The 17,459-nt window shown below is 40.0% G+C and overlaps 1 protein-coding gene across 8 annotated transcripts in view; it reads left to right on the forward strand.

Moving 5' to 3' along the window:
• Nucleotides 1-17,459, forward strand: part of ryr2a (ryanodine receptor 2a (cardiac)) — a 287,428-nt gene that overhangs the window by 219,277 nt on the left and 50,692 nt on the right. For all 8 annotated transcript variants that reach the window (XM_075456990.1, XM_075456994.1, XM_075456991.1 and 5 more), the window contains exons 72-87: nt 264-456; nt 694-776; nt 1,151-1,308; nt 1,394-1,481; nt 4,355-4,447; nt 4,594-4,764; nt 6,453-6,512; nt 6,680-6,814; nt 7,037-7,149; nt 7,634-7,730; nt 7,852-7,958; nt 10,703-10,754; nt 10,891-10,938; nt 11,039-11,138; nt 12,346-12,425; nt 13,455-13,531. In XM_075456990.1, coding sequence (XP_075313105.1) covers nt 264-456; nt 694-776; nt 1,151-1,308; nt 1,394-1,481; nt 4,355-4,447; nt 4,594-4,764; nt 6,453-6,512; nt 6,680-6,814; nt 7,037-7,149; nt 7,634-7,730; nt 7,852-7,958; nt 10,703-10,754; nt 10,891-10,938; nt 11,039-11,138; nt 12,346-12,425; nt 13,455-13,531 — 1,655 coding nt within the window. The remainder of the gene's footprint in view (nt 1-263; nt 457-693; nt 777-1,150; nt 1,309-1,393; nt 1,482-4,354; nt 4,448-4,593; nt 4,765-6,452; nt 6,513-6,679; nt 6,815-7,036; nt 7,150-7,633; nt 7,731-7,851; nt 7,959-10,702; nt 10,755-10,890; nt 10,939-11,038; nt 11,139-12,345; nt 12,426-13,454; nt 13,532-17,459) is intronic.

Raw genomic sequence — 17,459 nt, forward strand, 5'->3', positions numbered from 1 at the left:
GTGGTCCAAAGGTTGTCGGTACCTGTCGTGGCGGTAACTGGAGGATCCGCAGGTGGACGCCAGCGGTGAGGGAAGCTGTCAAGCTGAAGAATAATATAAATGTGATATCCTGAACCATCCATAACCTGACCTTGGATAAGAGGAAGAAATTGGATCTATTCAGTTATTGGTTGAACCCATACAGTGTATATATAATTTGTTTTCAGATTGTCAACGAGAAGCTCTGTAAAGCTTAATTGTTTGTTTTTGTTTTTTTTCTGTAGGTGGTGTTGCCAATGTTGTGCAGTTATATGTCTCACTGGTGGGAACATGGACCAGAGAGTAACCCAGACAAAGGAGAAAGCTGCTGTACATCTGTTACTTCTGAACATATCAACACTCTGCTAGGAAACATCCTCAAGATTATCTACAACAACCTTGGAATAGATGAGGGAACCTGGATGAAGAGATTGGCTGGTAAACGTCACTGAATGATTTGTCTGAAAGAGAGACAGGGTATCTTTAAAGTTTTGCTCATACTTACACTGCTGTGTCGTAGCGCTTAACTATGAAATCTTGAAATCAAAACAGAGAACATTTAACTTTTATCGTTAATGATATTTACATTGACTGCAAATGACATGCATATGTAGTGATGTACAAACATTTCTAATTGTTCTATGATTCATCTAATGCTTTTTTTTCACTATGAAGTCTTCTCTCAGCCAATCATCAGCAAAGCCAAGCCCCACCTGCTAAAGACACACTTTCTGCCTTTGATGGAGAAACTCAAAAAAGTAAGTCTTTTTCACCATGCTCTTTTGATTTCTCGCCACATTAGAAGACAGACGACCTTCACAGGCTATAATAAATCTGTGTACAACTAGATCATATTTATTGCACTTCTTTTTTAAATGTCATGTTGTCTTATCTGAAATTGTACAGCCAGATGATTTTCCTTGTAGCAAAAGATTAATACTAATGAATATATATACTGTATATCAATACACACACACACACACACACATATGAAAACAAAATACAAATATACATATATTATGTAATAGCTTTCAGCAACACAACACATTGATAGAAATCAAAATACTACTTGTCAGATTAAAGCACAAAGGATGTATTCTAAGGTAGATAAAACTATTGCTATGTTGTGTAGAAAGCAGCAGTTGTGCTGATGGATGAAGAACACAGCAAGGCAGAGGGGAGAGGGGACATGTCAGAGACCGAGCTTCTCATCATGGACCAGTTCACCATACTGGTTAGAGACCTATATGCCTTCTACCCTCTCCTCATACGATTTGTGGACTACAACAGGTACACTCACAACTAATACAAGCAGTCTATTTGCAGAAAGGATGTTGGGCTGGAGCATGTCACTGAATGGCTCCATGTTTTTCAGGGCCAGATGGCTGAAAGAGTCTGACCCTGAGGCAGAGGAGCTGTTCAGGATGGTGGCTGAGATTTTTATCTTCTGGGCCAAGTCTCATGTAAGAAAAACACTGAGGAGGATGCAAAGTAAAACAAGTCAATGCTGCTAAAAAAGTCTTTGCCTGCTTTTTTAAATGTACATTTAAACATGCCATAAATATATAAGTAATTGTGGGTGTCATCAATTTGGTTAATTAATTTTCACTTATAAAGGATATAAACATCCATATACAATATTCAAGTATGCTCCTGTCCAGTCAGGGCTTCTATATATGCTACCCCTGAGCTCCATTTTCCATAACCACAATATATCATTTCACTGTTATGCAGATGACATACAGATTTACCTCCCTTTAAGTGCAAACTGCAAAGACTCACTAAACCCTGTACTGGCCTGTTTGGCTGATATTAAGTCTTGGATGACCAAAGTCATCTTAACTTAAATACAATAAAACTTAGGATATCGTCTGTGGACATCCACCATGTAGCATTAAAACTGTTGCTAGTATGGGCCCCCTCGCCTCCAACACCAGATGGCTATAAAAACCCTTGGTGTAACTTTGGACATTGATCTTAATCTAAAAAGACAAATAGGCTCAGTGATTAAAAGTTCCTTTCACCAGCTCCAGCTCCTGGCAAAAGTGAAGCCATATTTATCTTTTGATGACTTGGAAAGGGTCATTCATGCGTTCATTTTCTCTCGGCTTGATTATTATTGCAATTCTTTCTACATTGGTCTTGATCAGTGCTCCCTCCGTCACCTGAAGATAGTGCAGAATGCTGCCGCTCGCCTTCTGACTGGCACTAAGAAGCGGGACCACATCACTCCTGCTTCCCGTCCATTGTAGAATACATTTAAAGGTTTTATTGTTTGTTTTTAAGATTTTAATTGGTGTGGCCCCTCAGTATCTCGCAGACAGTGGCGGCTCCTGACATTTTTTTTAGTTAGTGCAATTTTTGCCCCGTTATGTCCATAAGTACCATAAAAGTCCATAGGACTGAGGTATATTTGTCTAGGTAGCAAGACCATTTCCCTAACTTGTTTGTGCCTATAAATTCAGATATCAATTTTAGGCAATATCTCTTTTGTCCACCAGATGGCAACACTGAACTAGTTAAAAGTGTCAAACCAGGGAAGTTACATTGTGAAACCTTCAAAGCAAAACATTTGCCAGTTAATAATTTGCCAATCAGTTAATATTACACCTTAAGCATTATTTATTTATTTTCCTCATATTCTTCCAGGATTTTATGAAATAAGTAAACACATAAGATTCATTCAATTTTCATTCTAAAGAATGTAATTAAAATGACAGCATATAAATCCAAGTCAAATGTTTTTTGAAGTTTTGGAAAATATGACTTAGAAAAGGATAACCAGTTGTCAAACATGGTTAAGTGCAGCTTACTTATGTGAGATTTCTCTCTTTTTTAAATATAATACTGCACCATTAACAATGAATGTGTCATTATACATTCTGCTATTACTGTCAACATTATATAAAAGATTTAAATCATTACAAGTCAATGACTGAGCACAAAAGGTTAAGTTATTTAGCTACATCAAATACTACCTCAAAAAATAGCAGGGTTGGTGGAGCCCTCGGTTTCATCTTTGCCTCGCAAGGCGAGCCCGAAAATCCCGCAAAATTCTTCCAAAGTTCCTTCTCTGCATTAGTAAGACGACTAAATGGTACTTCTTTCAGAAACACTACCGTATTGTTGCACTCGACACTCGCCATCTTCTTCGTAGAATGTTCATGGTCCCGCGCAACAGACATATGACGAAAGCACGTCGTTTGTGCGAGCACATAAACCCTCACAGAAAATGTATTGGAGCATGATTTTTTTTTAAAACTGACGTACCATTAATGTCAATGGGAGATTTCTGGTGCAAATTCGACCCTGACAGAAATCGCCCCAAATGGGCGTGGCAACACCAGGCGCGACCTTTATCTGAATGGACAATGACGTATACAACCAGTTTTCCAACAGTAGATCAGTCCCACCTTAGCAACTAGATTAAAAAAAAAAATTAAAAAAAAACCTCCGTGTTTGGTAATGCGTCGCACAAATCGCCCCTATGGAGGAACCGCCGCTGCTCGCAGAACTACTTTAAGTTCATGATCCAGTCAGAGCCCTCAGATCATCAAATGAGCTGCTGCTTGAGGTCCCAACATCCAGGCTTAAAACTAAGGGCGACCGAGCATTCTCAGTGGCTGCTCCAAAGCCATGGAATGCCTTGCCACTTCATATTAGACATGCCGTATCGTTGGAGTCATTTCAGTCTTCCATTCCTTTGGTCCTCTTTGTCCTGCTGTGAGCCAGACTGGATTTTTCCTGGTTATTCCTGTATTGTGTTATGTGTGATGGGTTTTGCATACTGTTGTATTTATTTTACTGTTCTTATTTTATGATACTTTTATTCTTATTTGATGATTTTTATTTGATGGTATTTTATTAATATTTGTGTAAAGCACTTTGGTATACTTTGGTTGTTTAAATGTGCTATAGAAATAAATGTGACCTTGACCTTGAAGCAGTTTTGTATAGGCTCCAGAGAGAAAGCCAAAGAGATATAAGTCTTGCTTCACCTGCACCAGTATTCAACCAAAGCTCTGCATTAGTGCATTATCCCTCATGAAACACAAGTCTTGTTTTTAATTACTTTGTAATTACACTTACATCTGTTGAGGGAAGTCAACATTTTGTGAGTTACTATTATAAAGTTACTATTATATAAAACAATTTTTGAATTTCCCCCATTGGGGGATGAATAAAGTATTTTTCTATTTCTATTCTATTCCATTTCTTCTATTTCTATTTCTATAAAGCCTATGGAAGGTGATGATCGATTGAGAATAAATTTAGAAAATGTTGCTGACAGTATGACTATGGCACGTTTTTAGTTATTTTTTTCATCTGTCTACAGAATTTCAAGAGAGAAGAGCAGAATTTTGTGGTCCAGAATGAAATCAACAACATGTCATTTCTCATCTCTGACACCAAGTGCAAGATGTCAAAGGTATGGAAAAAAAGGAGAGTCACATCCAAAGAGAGGAAAGTACAAAACAAATACTGAATGAAATATATTCATCTAATCCCCATAAATAAGTCTTTATAATATACATTTGTGCATTTTTTTTCTTTTGATGTTTAACCTTACCATAGGGAATAGTTTCAGACCAGGAGAGGAAGAAGATTAAGAGAAAGGGAGATCGATACTCAATGCAGACCAGTTTGATTGTAGCCACTCTGAAGCGTCTACTGCCTGTCGGACTCAACATCTGTGCTCCAGGAGAACAGGAACTCGTTGCACTGGCTAAAACCCGTTTCACTCAGGTAGGAAAGTAATATTAGTCTATAAGATTTTGAGAAGAGCTGTTTGTTTGCTAATACAAACCATCCACCCATTTTCTATCCACGTTTAATCCAATTTAGGGTCACGGGGGGCTTTGTAATTCAGATTGGTTAAAGCATTTTCTCACTATTAAGCTTGGGCAATACATTGCCTGGCAAAAATGATGCAATCACCACACATGGAGGATGATCATTCAGCTTTTTTTGGGAGGGAAAAAGATAATTTAACGATTTTTGTTTTGTTTTGTTTTGTTATTCCTGAGAAAATAAAGGGAAAACTGTGGAATCACCTTGTAATTTCCATTTATAAAACAAATAACGACACAAGTCTACACGTGCAAATGAGTTTGCATTTAAGAGAGTTTTTGCAGCGCTTAACACTTAGCCGATTGCAGCGAGCTGATTAGCAGGAAACATGTGCCTAACAAGAGCTGAAATAATGGAAAGGATTTAAACACTCTTTCAAGAAGCAAATTAAACTTAGAATTTAGCAGATGATGATTGTTACAGCTGCACGGTGGTGTGGTGGTTAGCACCATCCCCTCACAGCGAGAGGGTTCCGGCTGGGGGCCTCTCTGTGTGGAGTTTGCATGTTCTCCCCGTGTATGCGTGGGTTCTCTCGGGGTACTCTGGCTTCCTCCCACCTTCCAAAAACATGCTAATTGGTTACTCTGAATGTTCCCTAGGAGTGAACGCGAGCATGTGTGGTTATTTGTCTCGTTTGTCTCTGTGTGGCCCTGTGACTGGCGGCCTGTCCAGGGTGTACCCCGCCTCTAGCCCAATGACCGCTGAAGTGGATTAAGCGGGTATAGAAAATGAATAGATGGATTGTTACCAGTCAGCTGTGTGTAAAATTTGAAGGTTGTTAGAGGAAACATACACATTGACAAAGGAAGACATAAGAGCGTTAGGACAGAAACACAAAGCTATATGCCCTGACGGTAGACAATGCATAGCAAAACAAGCAAATATTCACCATCAACTCGGAAATAGGGTTGATGTCAGGTAAAGGACAAGGAGAGATGGCATTATCATTATTACTGATTACCTCAACAGTAAATTGAAACACTCTTCTCATACCATCAGTCAAAAGGAGGTTTGGTGATTCTGAGGTCACATTTCAGGATGATAATGCATCTTGGCACAGAGCAAAGAAAGTTCAAACCTTTCTTCAGGAAAGACATATCAACTCAACGAAATGGTCAGCAAACAGTACCACTGAAAATTTATGGTGGAAAAAATGGTCCATGACAAGGCTCAATCCTACAATTCATCTGTCAACTGCTTTGTAAGAAATGTGGAACCTGATTGATGAAGAATGTTTTTATTAGGGAAGTCCATGCCAAATCAAAGATTTCAAACGGTCATAAAAGTAAGAGGTCCAGCAGTAATGTTTTTGTTGTATTTGGTTCATGATTCCACAATTTTCTGCTCTACCTTATCTGGAAAAAACAAGTCTAAAGATTGGAAAAGAATTGATAAATAAAACAAAGGCTTGTTCTCCAAAGAAAAACACGCATACTCAGCTTCTAAATGAAATTATTTGTTTATTTTCTTTCTTTTTAACTAAATTTGCCATGGTTTGCAATAAGAATCGCTGTTAAAAATAAAACATAAGACATGGCAACAATGAATTCATTCTGGAGTTGTTATTTGTTATCCATTAATAGAAAGACACAGAGGATGAAGTTCGAGAGATCTTAAGGAACAATCTGCATTTACAAGGGAAGGTAAGAATGCATTTGCCTTGTGGTTGTAAAAAGAGCAAAGTGCTGTAAGTATGTCTAGACACTAGTATTTAGATTAGACCCATCTTCCACTGCTTTTGCAAAGTGTAATTACAGTTTATAGTTAACTAGAGTGATGGAAATAGATTCCCCCTGTGCATCATGTGTAGCTGGAGGACCCAGCTATTCGCTGGCAGATGGCTCTGTACAGAGACCTTCCAAATCACTATGAAGATGTATCTGATCCAGAAAAGACTGTGGAGAGAGTCCTGATCATTGCACATGTGCTCTTCTTCCTGGACCAGGTTTGTCAAATTATTTTTGCCTATGTGTTGCTGAACATATGCTCCTTCTGGAGAGCAAGAGATTTCAAAGTAGAAACTTGTTTGCATGGTCTGCAATTCCACTGTACAATGTCTCCGTATAGCGACAATAAAGGAGTCTTTATCTCATCTTCATCTTTATCATTGATGTGATTGGATGTCAGAAATTGTTTCTGTGCTGAGTGGTGTGATTTGTGTTAAAAGGTGGAGCATCCTCAGCGCAGTAAAAAGGCTGTATGGCACAAACTGCTGTCCAAACAGAGGAAGAGAGCTGTGGTGGCTTGCTTCAGGATGGCCCCCCTCTATAACCTACCCAGGTAAGTTCGGACCCCACATACACACCCATCAGTACAGACAATGAGATCAAACAGTTTCTGACCTCATCAAAAATGTTTCATATTTTCATGTAAACATCAAAACAATCAGAGATACAGTAATACAAGTCCTGGCATGTTAAATGAAGAGGAAAGACTTGTTTTTCTGCACTACTTCTATTTTAGCAAAGAAACTAAACAGGATTTCAGGCATTGATGGAATTGGATGACCTCGGATGAGGTGGAGCTGTACACATAGGCCTTATCCAAGAAAATCAGCTTGCACCCATGGTACACTTGTTATGAGTATGGATATGCTTCAAGTTTCTGTGAGGCAAGATATCGCCTCATCCAAAATAAGACATTACTTACTAATGATGATGACTTTCCGCACACCTGAAAGTGTGAACTCAGAACTTAGAAATGATATGATGATATGATGAAAAATATCCTAGATATTATTACGGCTCTATCTCCCTCCAATTAGGCACCGGGCTGTAAACTTGTTCCTGCAGGGCTATGAGAAGTCCTGGATTGAGGCGGAAGAGCACTACTTTGAAGACAAACTCATAGAGGACCTTGCTGTAAGTTCATTGACTTAGAAATGTAGAACTAGTTCAATTATTTTGACCTCTGCCAGAACCAATGTTTTGAATGATGAATTGAAAGCATTTTTCCTGTTCTGTGAATATTTGCTTATTTCAGAAACCAGGTGTGCAGGAGCCATCTGAGGAAGACGAAGGTGTGAAGCGCATTGATCCACTGCATCAGCTTATTCAGCTGTTCAGCAGAACAGCTCTCACTGAGAAATGGTGGGTGGTTTTTTGTAGATATTTCAAAGTTACAGTTGCTTTATACAATGTTCAGACCTTTTTTAATAATCTTAAACATTATGTTTTAAATATATTCAACTGATACAACTGTACCTTCATTTTCTTTATATCAATCTGCACCCAATCATCTTGGATTTGTTTCAAGCTGCAGTTCCTTCATTAGATATATCCATGACAGAGACAGCTGTTGGTTGAAGCTGAGTATCAAACATAGAATTATGACACTGATGGTGCTTTTAAGGCATGCTTCCATAGAATACATTTTTCAAAAATAAGCCCTTAAATGGAGATTTCTGATCAATTTCAGGAAAACAAATTGACAGATTGCATTATCAAAATGTAATAAATTATTCTTAGTTAAATGACGCCAGTGCTTTACTTTTTTCCTTCTGTTCTTCAGAGGAAAATGTTATAGATCAGGGGTCGGAAAAGAGACCACTGGGAGCCGCAAATACTTTTTCGACATCTAAAATGAAGATATAGTTTTTCTTTTCTTACATTTCTCCATACTTGGCCTACCTGGGGTTGAAAGTCTCGATAAATGCGCAGCGTTTTGGTGGGCATATACCGGCTTTCGGCGAATGTGACGCATATTTTGAGCGACAAAAAATAATATAGTAAAATAGTTTTAGTTTTATTTTAATATTTCAAGATCACAACAATCTTCCAATTTAGAACTACAATGAAAAAAAACCGAACCAACACAAATAAAATACACTTCAGTTGGATACTTTTGAACTTATTGTCCCAAGCCACACGGAGCCGCAGCATGAGGATGAAAGAGCCGCGGGTTGCCGACACCTGGTAGAGATGAAGTGCAGCCAAAATGCTTTGTTTTATATCATCTTGGATATCCTTCATTTAAGACATGTAAAGGGGAAGCGCCGCATTTGTTCTGACAAAGTAAATATTGTGATGGGATCTCTTTGGGCTCAGACATTATTCTGAATCAACTAAATTAAAAAATAGTGCATAAATGACAATAATCATAAATTACAGCCTGACAGGTGAAGCTCCATCTCCAGCAGTTACAGCAGGAAAATAATTTACATACACAATGTAATGATAAAGTAAATGTGATCATGAAATATGCTGTTTATCATTGTAATCTCTCTGCATAATCTCTCTGCATTATGATAAGTTATCATAATGCAACGCATGTTTGATAATTAGCCTCACAGCAACAGCGTTCCCCGGTTCGAATCACAAACGTGTGTTCGTTTATTTGGTGTTTCTAAGTGAACTCTAGGATTGATTGTGAGCGTGCATGGTTGTTTCCCTGTAATGGACTGGTGACCCGTCCAGGGTGTACCCTGCCTTATGCCCAATGACTGCTGGGATAGACTCCAGCCCCCAGCGACGCTGAGTTGGATTAAGCAGGTAGAGAAAATAGGATGTTTGATGATTAGCAAGGAGTGCTTCAAAATCTGGGACAAAACAGATGACTGACATCACTGGAGCGTCTGTAGCTCAGGAGTAAGAGCAGTTGTTCCATTTGGAAGGTCAGTGGTTTGACTCCTGGGTTCCCCGGGCCACATGTTGAAGCACCCTTGGGCAAGACAGTGAATTCCACTTTGCTTACCGATGCATCCATTGGTGTAGAAAAAAGTACAAAAGTGTGTGAGTGAATGGGGGAATGTGGCATGTAGTGTAAAAGCGCTTTGAGTTGTCAGCCAGACTAGAAAAGTGGTATATACGTACAGTTAATTTATCTTTTATCACTATAACTGAAAAATATTAAGCTGTTAAGCACAAGAAAGCCTGCTTTTGAAATCATTTTACCTTTGCTCAGTGGATGCTCTTTTTGTTTCACTGTCAGTTAAAGTGAGTACACGTTCACAAACTTTAAATCATTTGTTTTCTATATGGCTAAACACTGCTATGTTTGCTTAGGTTGACAATTCAAAACTTGTCTATGAATTTTTTAATGTCAACCTATGACAAACTGAATGGACCTTATGACAAGCCGTTTAGTCCTAGGAACTCCTGGATCAGGCACAGACAAGAGCAAAGACAGAAAACTCATCCATCCATCCATTATCTTCCGCTTGTCCGGGGGTCGGGTCGCGGGGGCAGCAGCTTGAGCAGAGAAACCCAGACGTCCCTGTCCCCGGCCACTTCCTCCAGCTCTTCTGGGGGGACCCCGAGGCGAGACAGAAAACCATTTGTAAAAGTTTTGTGTTCTTAGTAGTAACAGTTCTTAGTTTCAGAAACAGTGAAATGGTGGAATTTTGGAACATTTAGGATACCGCTGCATTATCAAGCTGGGCTCTTTATCAGGGAAATTAGCAAAATGATGATAAAGATGATAAGGATCCCCAGTTTTTTCGGATCCACAATGAGATCCATTTTTTCTCACTTATTGTTAAACTATCTACTTTTGCAGTTTTTTACTGAGGAGTGAGCCTCGTTCCCTCTTTGAGTCAACCTGCCGGGATGTTCATCTTTACATGAGGACACTTTTATCCAAAGTGACATAAAAGGAAGGAAATAACATTCCTCAGTCGTATTCCGAATCATATAACTGACCTTTTGCCAGTTCATCATATTAGCTGTTGTTAGTTGTGACACTTTCCACCAGATCGTTTTTTTTTTTATAATACTACACAACTTTTGTTACCAAGTCCCAAGTCTTTTTTTAAAGGTGCTGGCAAGAAAGATTAAGAATAGGGCTGGTCAGTCATCAAATTGTTTTTATGTGTGTGCATGTGTTCCTTTTGCAGTAAATTGGATGAAGACAATCTCTACATGGCATACGCTGACATCATGGCGAGGGTAACAGCAACAGAAATCCTTTCATTAGATATGAATTCACTGGCTTATAACAGTTATTATGTTAATTGCTATCAGCTGATACATCAGGCTTATTTTCTCATATATTCTTCATTGTATCATCACTCACTTCCCTCAGAGTTGCCATGATGAGGAGGATGAAGATGGAGAAGTAAAGAGCTTTGAAGTAGGTGATCAGTAACTACTTTTATCTGTCAGTCTCCTTGGTGATTTTTGGAATAGAATGGTATACTAGTGCTCATCAGTGTCTTGTTTGAAACAAATAGGAGAAGGAGATGGAGAAGCAAAAACTGTTGTATCAACAGGCTCGTTTGCATGATCGCGGAGCTGCTGAGATGGTACTCCAGACAATCAGTGCTAGTAAAGGTAAACCAATTCAAGTTAAAGCTCTTCCTCCTTCCCTTTCGTTGACATGTTATGACATTACTATCTAGAGAATACAAGAGAAGTGAGTAAACCTTTGTACAACACCACTTAACATTTTTCAGACCTGATGCAACATATCTATCTTATGCAACACTGATATTCCATTAACCTTCCAGCCCTCTGTGAAATGTGTTGCCTCTCTAACTTCTAGACGGCAGTTGATCTTCTATTCTTTCAACATTTCTTGCTGAGAAATGATAAAGAAATCTGGAGACACACATTGATATCATGAGGCCACAGAGGTGGCATGGTGATGTCAAAGTTGATTTCATGATGCTGGCTTGATGTGTGTAAGCACATACTGATGCAAGGATCAGCCACCTCTCTGGCATAGGTGAATAAGCACGGAGTAAGAGTGGGTTACAGAGGACGGCTTTTTTACGCTGATGTGAAAACTGTGCTGTAATCTATAGGCCTACTTCTTTGGCCAGATCACGTTGAGCAACACCAGGACTTTCTTGTCATCCCTTATCTAATTAGCGCAGACTTCATGTTCAAACGTTCAATATGCACTGGCCATTACTAACTGGAAAAGATCCACATGTCTGATCAATCCAGCCATGATGTATTTGCCTTCAGCGATCTCAAATCTTTGAAGAAAAAGGGCTCGTACACACACCTAGCTTAATAGCTAGTTCTCCTGCAGCGTGGAGGTTTGTCGGTTCAAACTGACACTGGATGCATTACTTAGAGCTGATCAAGACAAATGTCGAATTCACACAGTTTATGTCGTGTTTCTCTGTCAAACTGTCTGCATGCAGACAGCATTTCAGGCACACAAGGCTGACACAATGCCTGTTTCTTTCTTTCTTTGTATAATGTATATATAACATTTCAAATAGCTGCTTAATGTACCTATATACACCATTCAAACATTGACAAAAATATTTACAAAAGTGTAAGTGATTCAATAAATTTACGTTACAATTATGAAAAAATCGCCAAGACTTTGAACATAGACCTTCTGGCTGATAGTTGTAAACAGTATGGACATGTTTTTTACTAAGGTCTGAATGTAAAAGTTTTTACTAAACCATATAAATGTATATGAATATTTATAGTAAAAGACGGGGAATGGGAGCAATCCAGCTTTGTGGTTGATAAGCTAATAATAAAGTTTATTTATGTGTTGGGCCCTCTCCTCTAGGTGAGATGGGTCCAATGGTCGCTTCAACTCTGAAACTGGGCATAGCTATTCTCAATGGAGGAAACTCGACAGTACAGCAGGTATTGTTAAACTGCTACTGTTTCTCTTTTATTTTAATGAACAGATGGATTTAATTTGTCAATGTTACTTTCTATTGTATTTGAAAGGATATGCATTGGCTTTCATTTTGAATTCACAGCTATGAGCTACATCATTCTATTCTATACTCTCAAATGACATAATAAATTGTGCAGCATTAGAACAATAATTTGCTGAAGTTGATGTGTTTGGGCCAAGCAGAAGAAAGTATATACCTTTTGCAACTTAACTGTGATGGTTAGAGGAGTGGGTCAGGGCATCCTTTATCCCTTAAAGCATACATTATGATATACTATGTATGGGTATTGGCTGTGAGGACTGTAAAAAAGTAATCACAAGTTCCAAAACATTGCCTTACTACTCTTTTGTACTCCCTACCTGTATACATACATGTGCTACACAAGCACACACACACATTCAAACTAATCATACACTATACATATACACACACACACACACACATATATATATATATATATATATATATATATATATACACACACACACTGTATTGTATAAAATAATTATACACGTTTGTGTCATTGCAAAATTAGTTATGGAATGTTTTGAGGAACGTGGCTCGACAGAGATAATGTTTTGGTCTAGCATCTCAGATTTGTGTTAAATTCCACAGTACACTTCCACATGTTGTTTGGGGTTCATTCCTTGACTGATCAGAAATGTTTTGATATAATGAAAGGGACCTATACAATACTGGGCATATAGTTTGCATTTTTACGATATGTATTTTCTCTACATGTATTAGATTCTGACTTGTATGTTGTACATGTAGGACATGAACCTGACAACAGGAAGATAATTATGATATTGTCTTGAAATTTGTATCCTACCGTTAAGGCTTTGTATCATATTGATGTGTAATTGACAGCGTGTTAATAATTTTCATATTATTGAGTCCATCCTCTTGATCTGTTTCAATCAGAACATTATGTAAGATATAGCAAAATAATCCCATTGTTCTCTGTTGTCTTGCTCTGCAACTTTGACAGAAAATGTTGGATTATCTCAAAGACAAGAAGGATGTGGGCTTTTTTCAAAGTCTGGCTGGTCTAATGCAGTCATGCAGGTAACTCTACAAATGCCTCCTCTTTCAAGACTGATATATATTTTGTTCATAGCAAAGCAACACGGCTTAATGGGTTTGGTTTTGGGAGAATAAAAGGATTCATGGGTACATAGCAAACTGGAGACATGATATTACATATCTTTAATCGACTTTGCTAAAGTATATATATATATATCGGTAATACTTTTTTTGTGTTGTTCCATAAATATATGCGTGGGTTCTCTCCGGGTACTCCGGCTTCCTCCCACTGTCCAAAAACATGCATATTGGGTTAATTGGCGTCTCTAAAATTGTCCTTAGGAGTGAGTGTGAGCGTGGTTGTTCGTCTCGTTTGTCTCTGTGTGGCCCTGTGATGGACTGGTGAACTGTCCAGGGTGTACCCCGCCTCTCGCCCAATGACCGCTAGGATAGGCTCCAGCCCCCCCGTGACCCGACTGACGTATTAAGTGGGTATAGATAATGGATGGACGTATGGTTCTATTTCATTCCTCCTGACCGCCAGAGGGCGGTGCTTTCAGCACTGGATATCTCCATCTCACATATGTGCAGGTCGATGTGTTGGTTATTATACCAACAAAGTCACCTGTGACCATGTGATGACGCAGGGCGCACGCCCCAGTATAAGACCCCCACGTCATCACACAATCTGTTCCTTCTATCTTCTCGCAATTGAGGAAAAATCGGATAGCAGGTCAAATTTGGCTCGCCGCTGGTGGTCTCGTAACCTGAGGGTCGGTGCTTCGGCTATTCGTCCACCAGAGACTGCGGCAAGCCGCTTATTCTTTCAAGTGTGTATGTTCTTTCGGGCGAACAGCGGTGATCCCGCCGTTACGATTCGTACTGAATTACTGCAGACAGGCAAGTTGCGTAATTATCAGCAGATGATAAGAGGCTTGTATTTGTTTTGAACGGCGTGTTTTCGCCGCATGTTATATTACACGCTACGTTGCTCGACTCTCTGCTTTTGGTGGGTTGCAGCGGCAGTGAGCACGCCATTGACATCTTACTTTAAATTGACGGGCAGGGAACCCATTCAGTCATTTTCTGTACAAATTTCACTTGAAGAATGGAAATGGCTTAAATGGAGTCAAATGGCGGCGAGCAGCAGTGCAGCGGCTTCTCGTGCTCCCGGGGACATGCCCCCCTTTAATACTTTTTATGTTGGTCATAAGGCCATCTCTACCTGCTTTGCTTGTATAAACAAGGTAAGCTCCACCCTTTGCAACTGGGTCCTGGACTTTCTAACAGACAGGCCTCAATCTGTGAGAATCCACGATGTCTACTCTTCCCCCGTGACCTTCAGCACTGGCTCCCCCAGGGCTGTGTGTTGAGTCCCCTCCGGTTCACCCTGCTCACACACGATTGCTCAGCGAAGCAGCCGAGCTGTCCGATTCTGAAGTTTGTGGACGATACGGCTGTTGTTGGACGCATCATGAACAACGATGAGTCTGACTACAGGCAGGAGGTGGCACACCTGGGGGGTCGGTGCAGAGAGAATAACCTCTGCATCAACGCAAAGAAGACCAAGGAGCTGATCGTGGACGTCAGAAGGGGCAGACACCTCCTCTGCACATCGGAGAGACAGCGGTGGAAGTGGTCTCCAGCTGTAGGTACCTGGGTGTACACATCACTGACAACCTCACCTGGAGCAAAAACACTTCCTGCCTGATTAGGAAGGATCCCCAGCACCTCTACTTCCTCGGGAGTTTGAGACGCGCCAGACTTGGGAGCTCAGTCCTGACATCATTCTGCAGATGTGCGGCGGAGAGAGCGTCCTCTGCTCCTGCATCATCGTGTGGCACGGCAGCTTCTCTGCGGCAGAGAAGAAGGCGCGGCAGAGGATGGTGAAAGCTGCACAAAGGACAGCCTATCCACCACCACGGACATTTACACCTCCAGATGCAGGAAGCGGGCCTCCTGCATCATGAAGGACCCCACTCACTCCCTCCTCCCCTCATGAAGGAGGCTGCGGAACATTAAGAGCAGGAACACCAGACTGAGGTACAGCTTCTACGTAGAAGCTGTGAGACTGTTGAACTCTGGAGGACCTCTGTAGTCCCTGCTGCCCCCCCCCCCTTCAATAGAAAGGCATCTCTTTAGACCTCTTCTGTGTTTTCCTTCTGTGGTTGCCTCTACTAGCTAACATCTATCCCTCATTTAAGATGTAGAACAAAAGAAGGGTTGCTACACGTTGACAGGACAGCAGCGGGTTTCTTCTTACTTCTTGCTTCTTCCAGCTGATGTTGGACCCTGCTTCTTAACAGCATTCAACTGTAATTGAAGTCATCGCAGACCAACATTATAATGTTGTTAAATGAGAACTGTGGTCCTGCAGGAGGGTGAAGTAGCTTTCAGAGCAATTGTTTCAGTACGCTTTTTCAGTTAATTGAAATTAATACAATTGAACACAATAATATTATAATTTCTATGCTTGTCTGCGCTCAGAAATACTCCACAGTTAATAGCTATATTCTGTTACCCTTGTTACCCATTCAGTACAGTCATTATTATCAATAATGATATAGTTATTTTTTATAAACATTTTTAGATGCATTTATGAAAATAAAAAAAGGTCATTTAAAACACAGACACAAACAATCCAGAATGAAATAGAGCTATGGAGCACACAAAAGTATGTCTGTCTCAGGTATTTCATGTCTGATTGTTGACGGTGTTGCATGTCCAAAGGTATGGTAAATTTCAGCCGACATTAACAAGAAGTATGTGGACACTTTAAAAACCAGCGGGTTAAAGAACAGATTTACTTTTCTCTACAATTAACAAAAAAATGTGAGAAAATAAAGGATAAGAAATTATTGGGATTTTCTAATAATTTCATCATCCTCAAGTATATATATCTATATAGATATATATAGATACACAATAGATAGGTATGTAATCAATACGGCATCAGTTATCAGCTCTATATAGATAAAGTTATATTATATTGAATGAATAACATATTGTTTTAATATAGCCTATACATTATGTTGTCAATAACAGGCTACCCATTTATTTTTAATGTGTAGGTGTACCCATACTTTTGATTTGTATTGTGTTTGTATTGTACCTATATAAAGTCATACACACAATCAGCCATATAGGTAAGTAGGAAGTGTCAAAGTAAAATCCATGTGAATGCCAGAATGTAGGCTTTCCCAGCAGAAGATTGCACTTTGACAGCAATGCTACTCACGTTACATGTGAGTGTACAATGATATATCAGTGGCAGTTGCCCTAAACAATGGTAGCTTCCCTGGCAGGTATTGGCAGCATCTGGCAGCATCTGGCAGGATGTGGCAGGATGTGGCGAGATGTTGCAGCTACCCTGCCAGGCTATTGCAGGGTTGAGCAGGTTTCCCAGGAATCCTGGGGCAAAGTCTAGTCTAGCTCCTGCTCTCACACCTGTCCCTCATTTGCACTCATCAAGACGCCCTCTTAAGGATCTGCAGGAGCAACCAGTCTTTGCCAGATTATCTCACTATTACAGTGGTAATTCGGCCGACTTCTGTGCTGCTTGTTTAAGAATCTTCCTACGTGTATTTACCTTGTCCTCCTGTGTTCCCAGAGACGGGATTACTAGTGGGTGGAGCTCAGAACGAATCTCCTCCTAGCTTTATACTACCTCTGACCATCCAACTTGGAAACACCACCCTAGGATTTCTTGCCTCAGTGGACTCTGGAGCAGAACAAAACTTTCTGGACTCTGGTGTGGCCACCCAGCTTCGTCTGCCACTGGAGCCCCTGCCTTCACCCGTCATGGTCTCAGCTTTGGATGGAGGCATATTGACCACTATAACTCATAAGACCAAACCCATCACTTTAATTGTGTCTGGAAACCACTGTGAACTAATTGAATTCATCCTGTTCCCCATCTCTAGCGTCCCCCTGATACTTCGTTACACCTGGTTAGCACAACATAACCCAC

This window comes from Odontesthes bonariensis, chromosome 23 (genome assembly GCF_027942865.1).
Source record: "Odontesthes bonariensis isolate fOdoBon6 chromosome 23, fOdoBon6.hap1, whole genome shotgun sequence".
NCBI lineage: Eukaryota > Metazoa > Chordata > Actinopteri > Atheriniformes > Atherinopsidae > Odontesthes > Odontesthes bonariensis.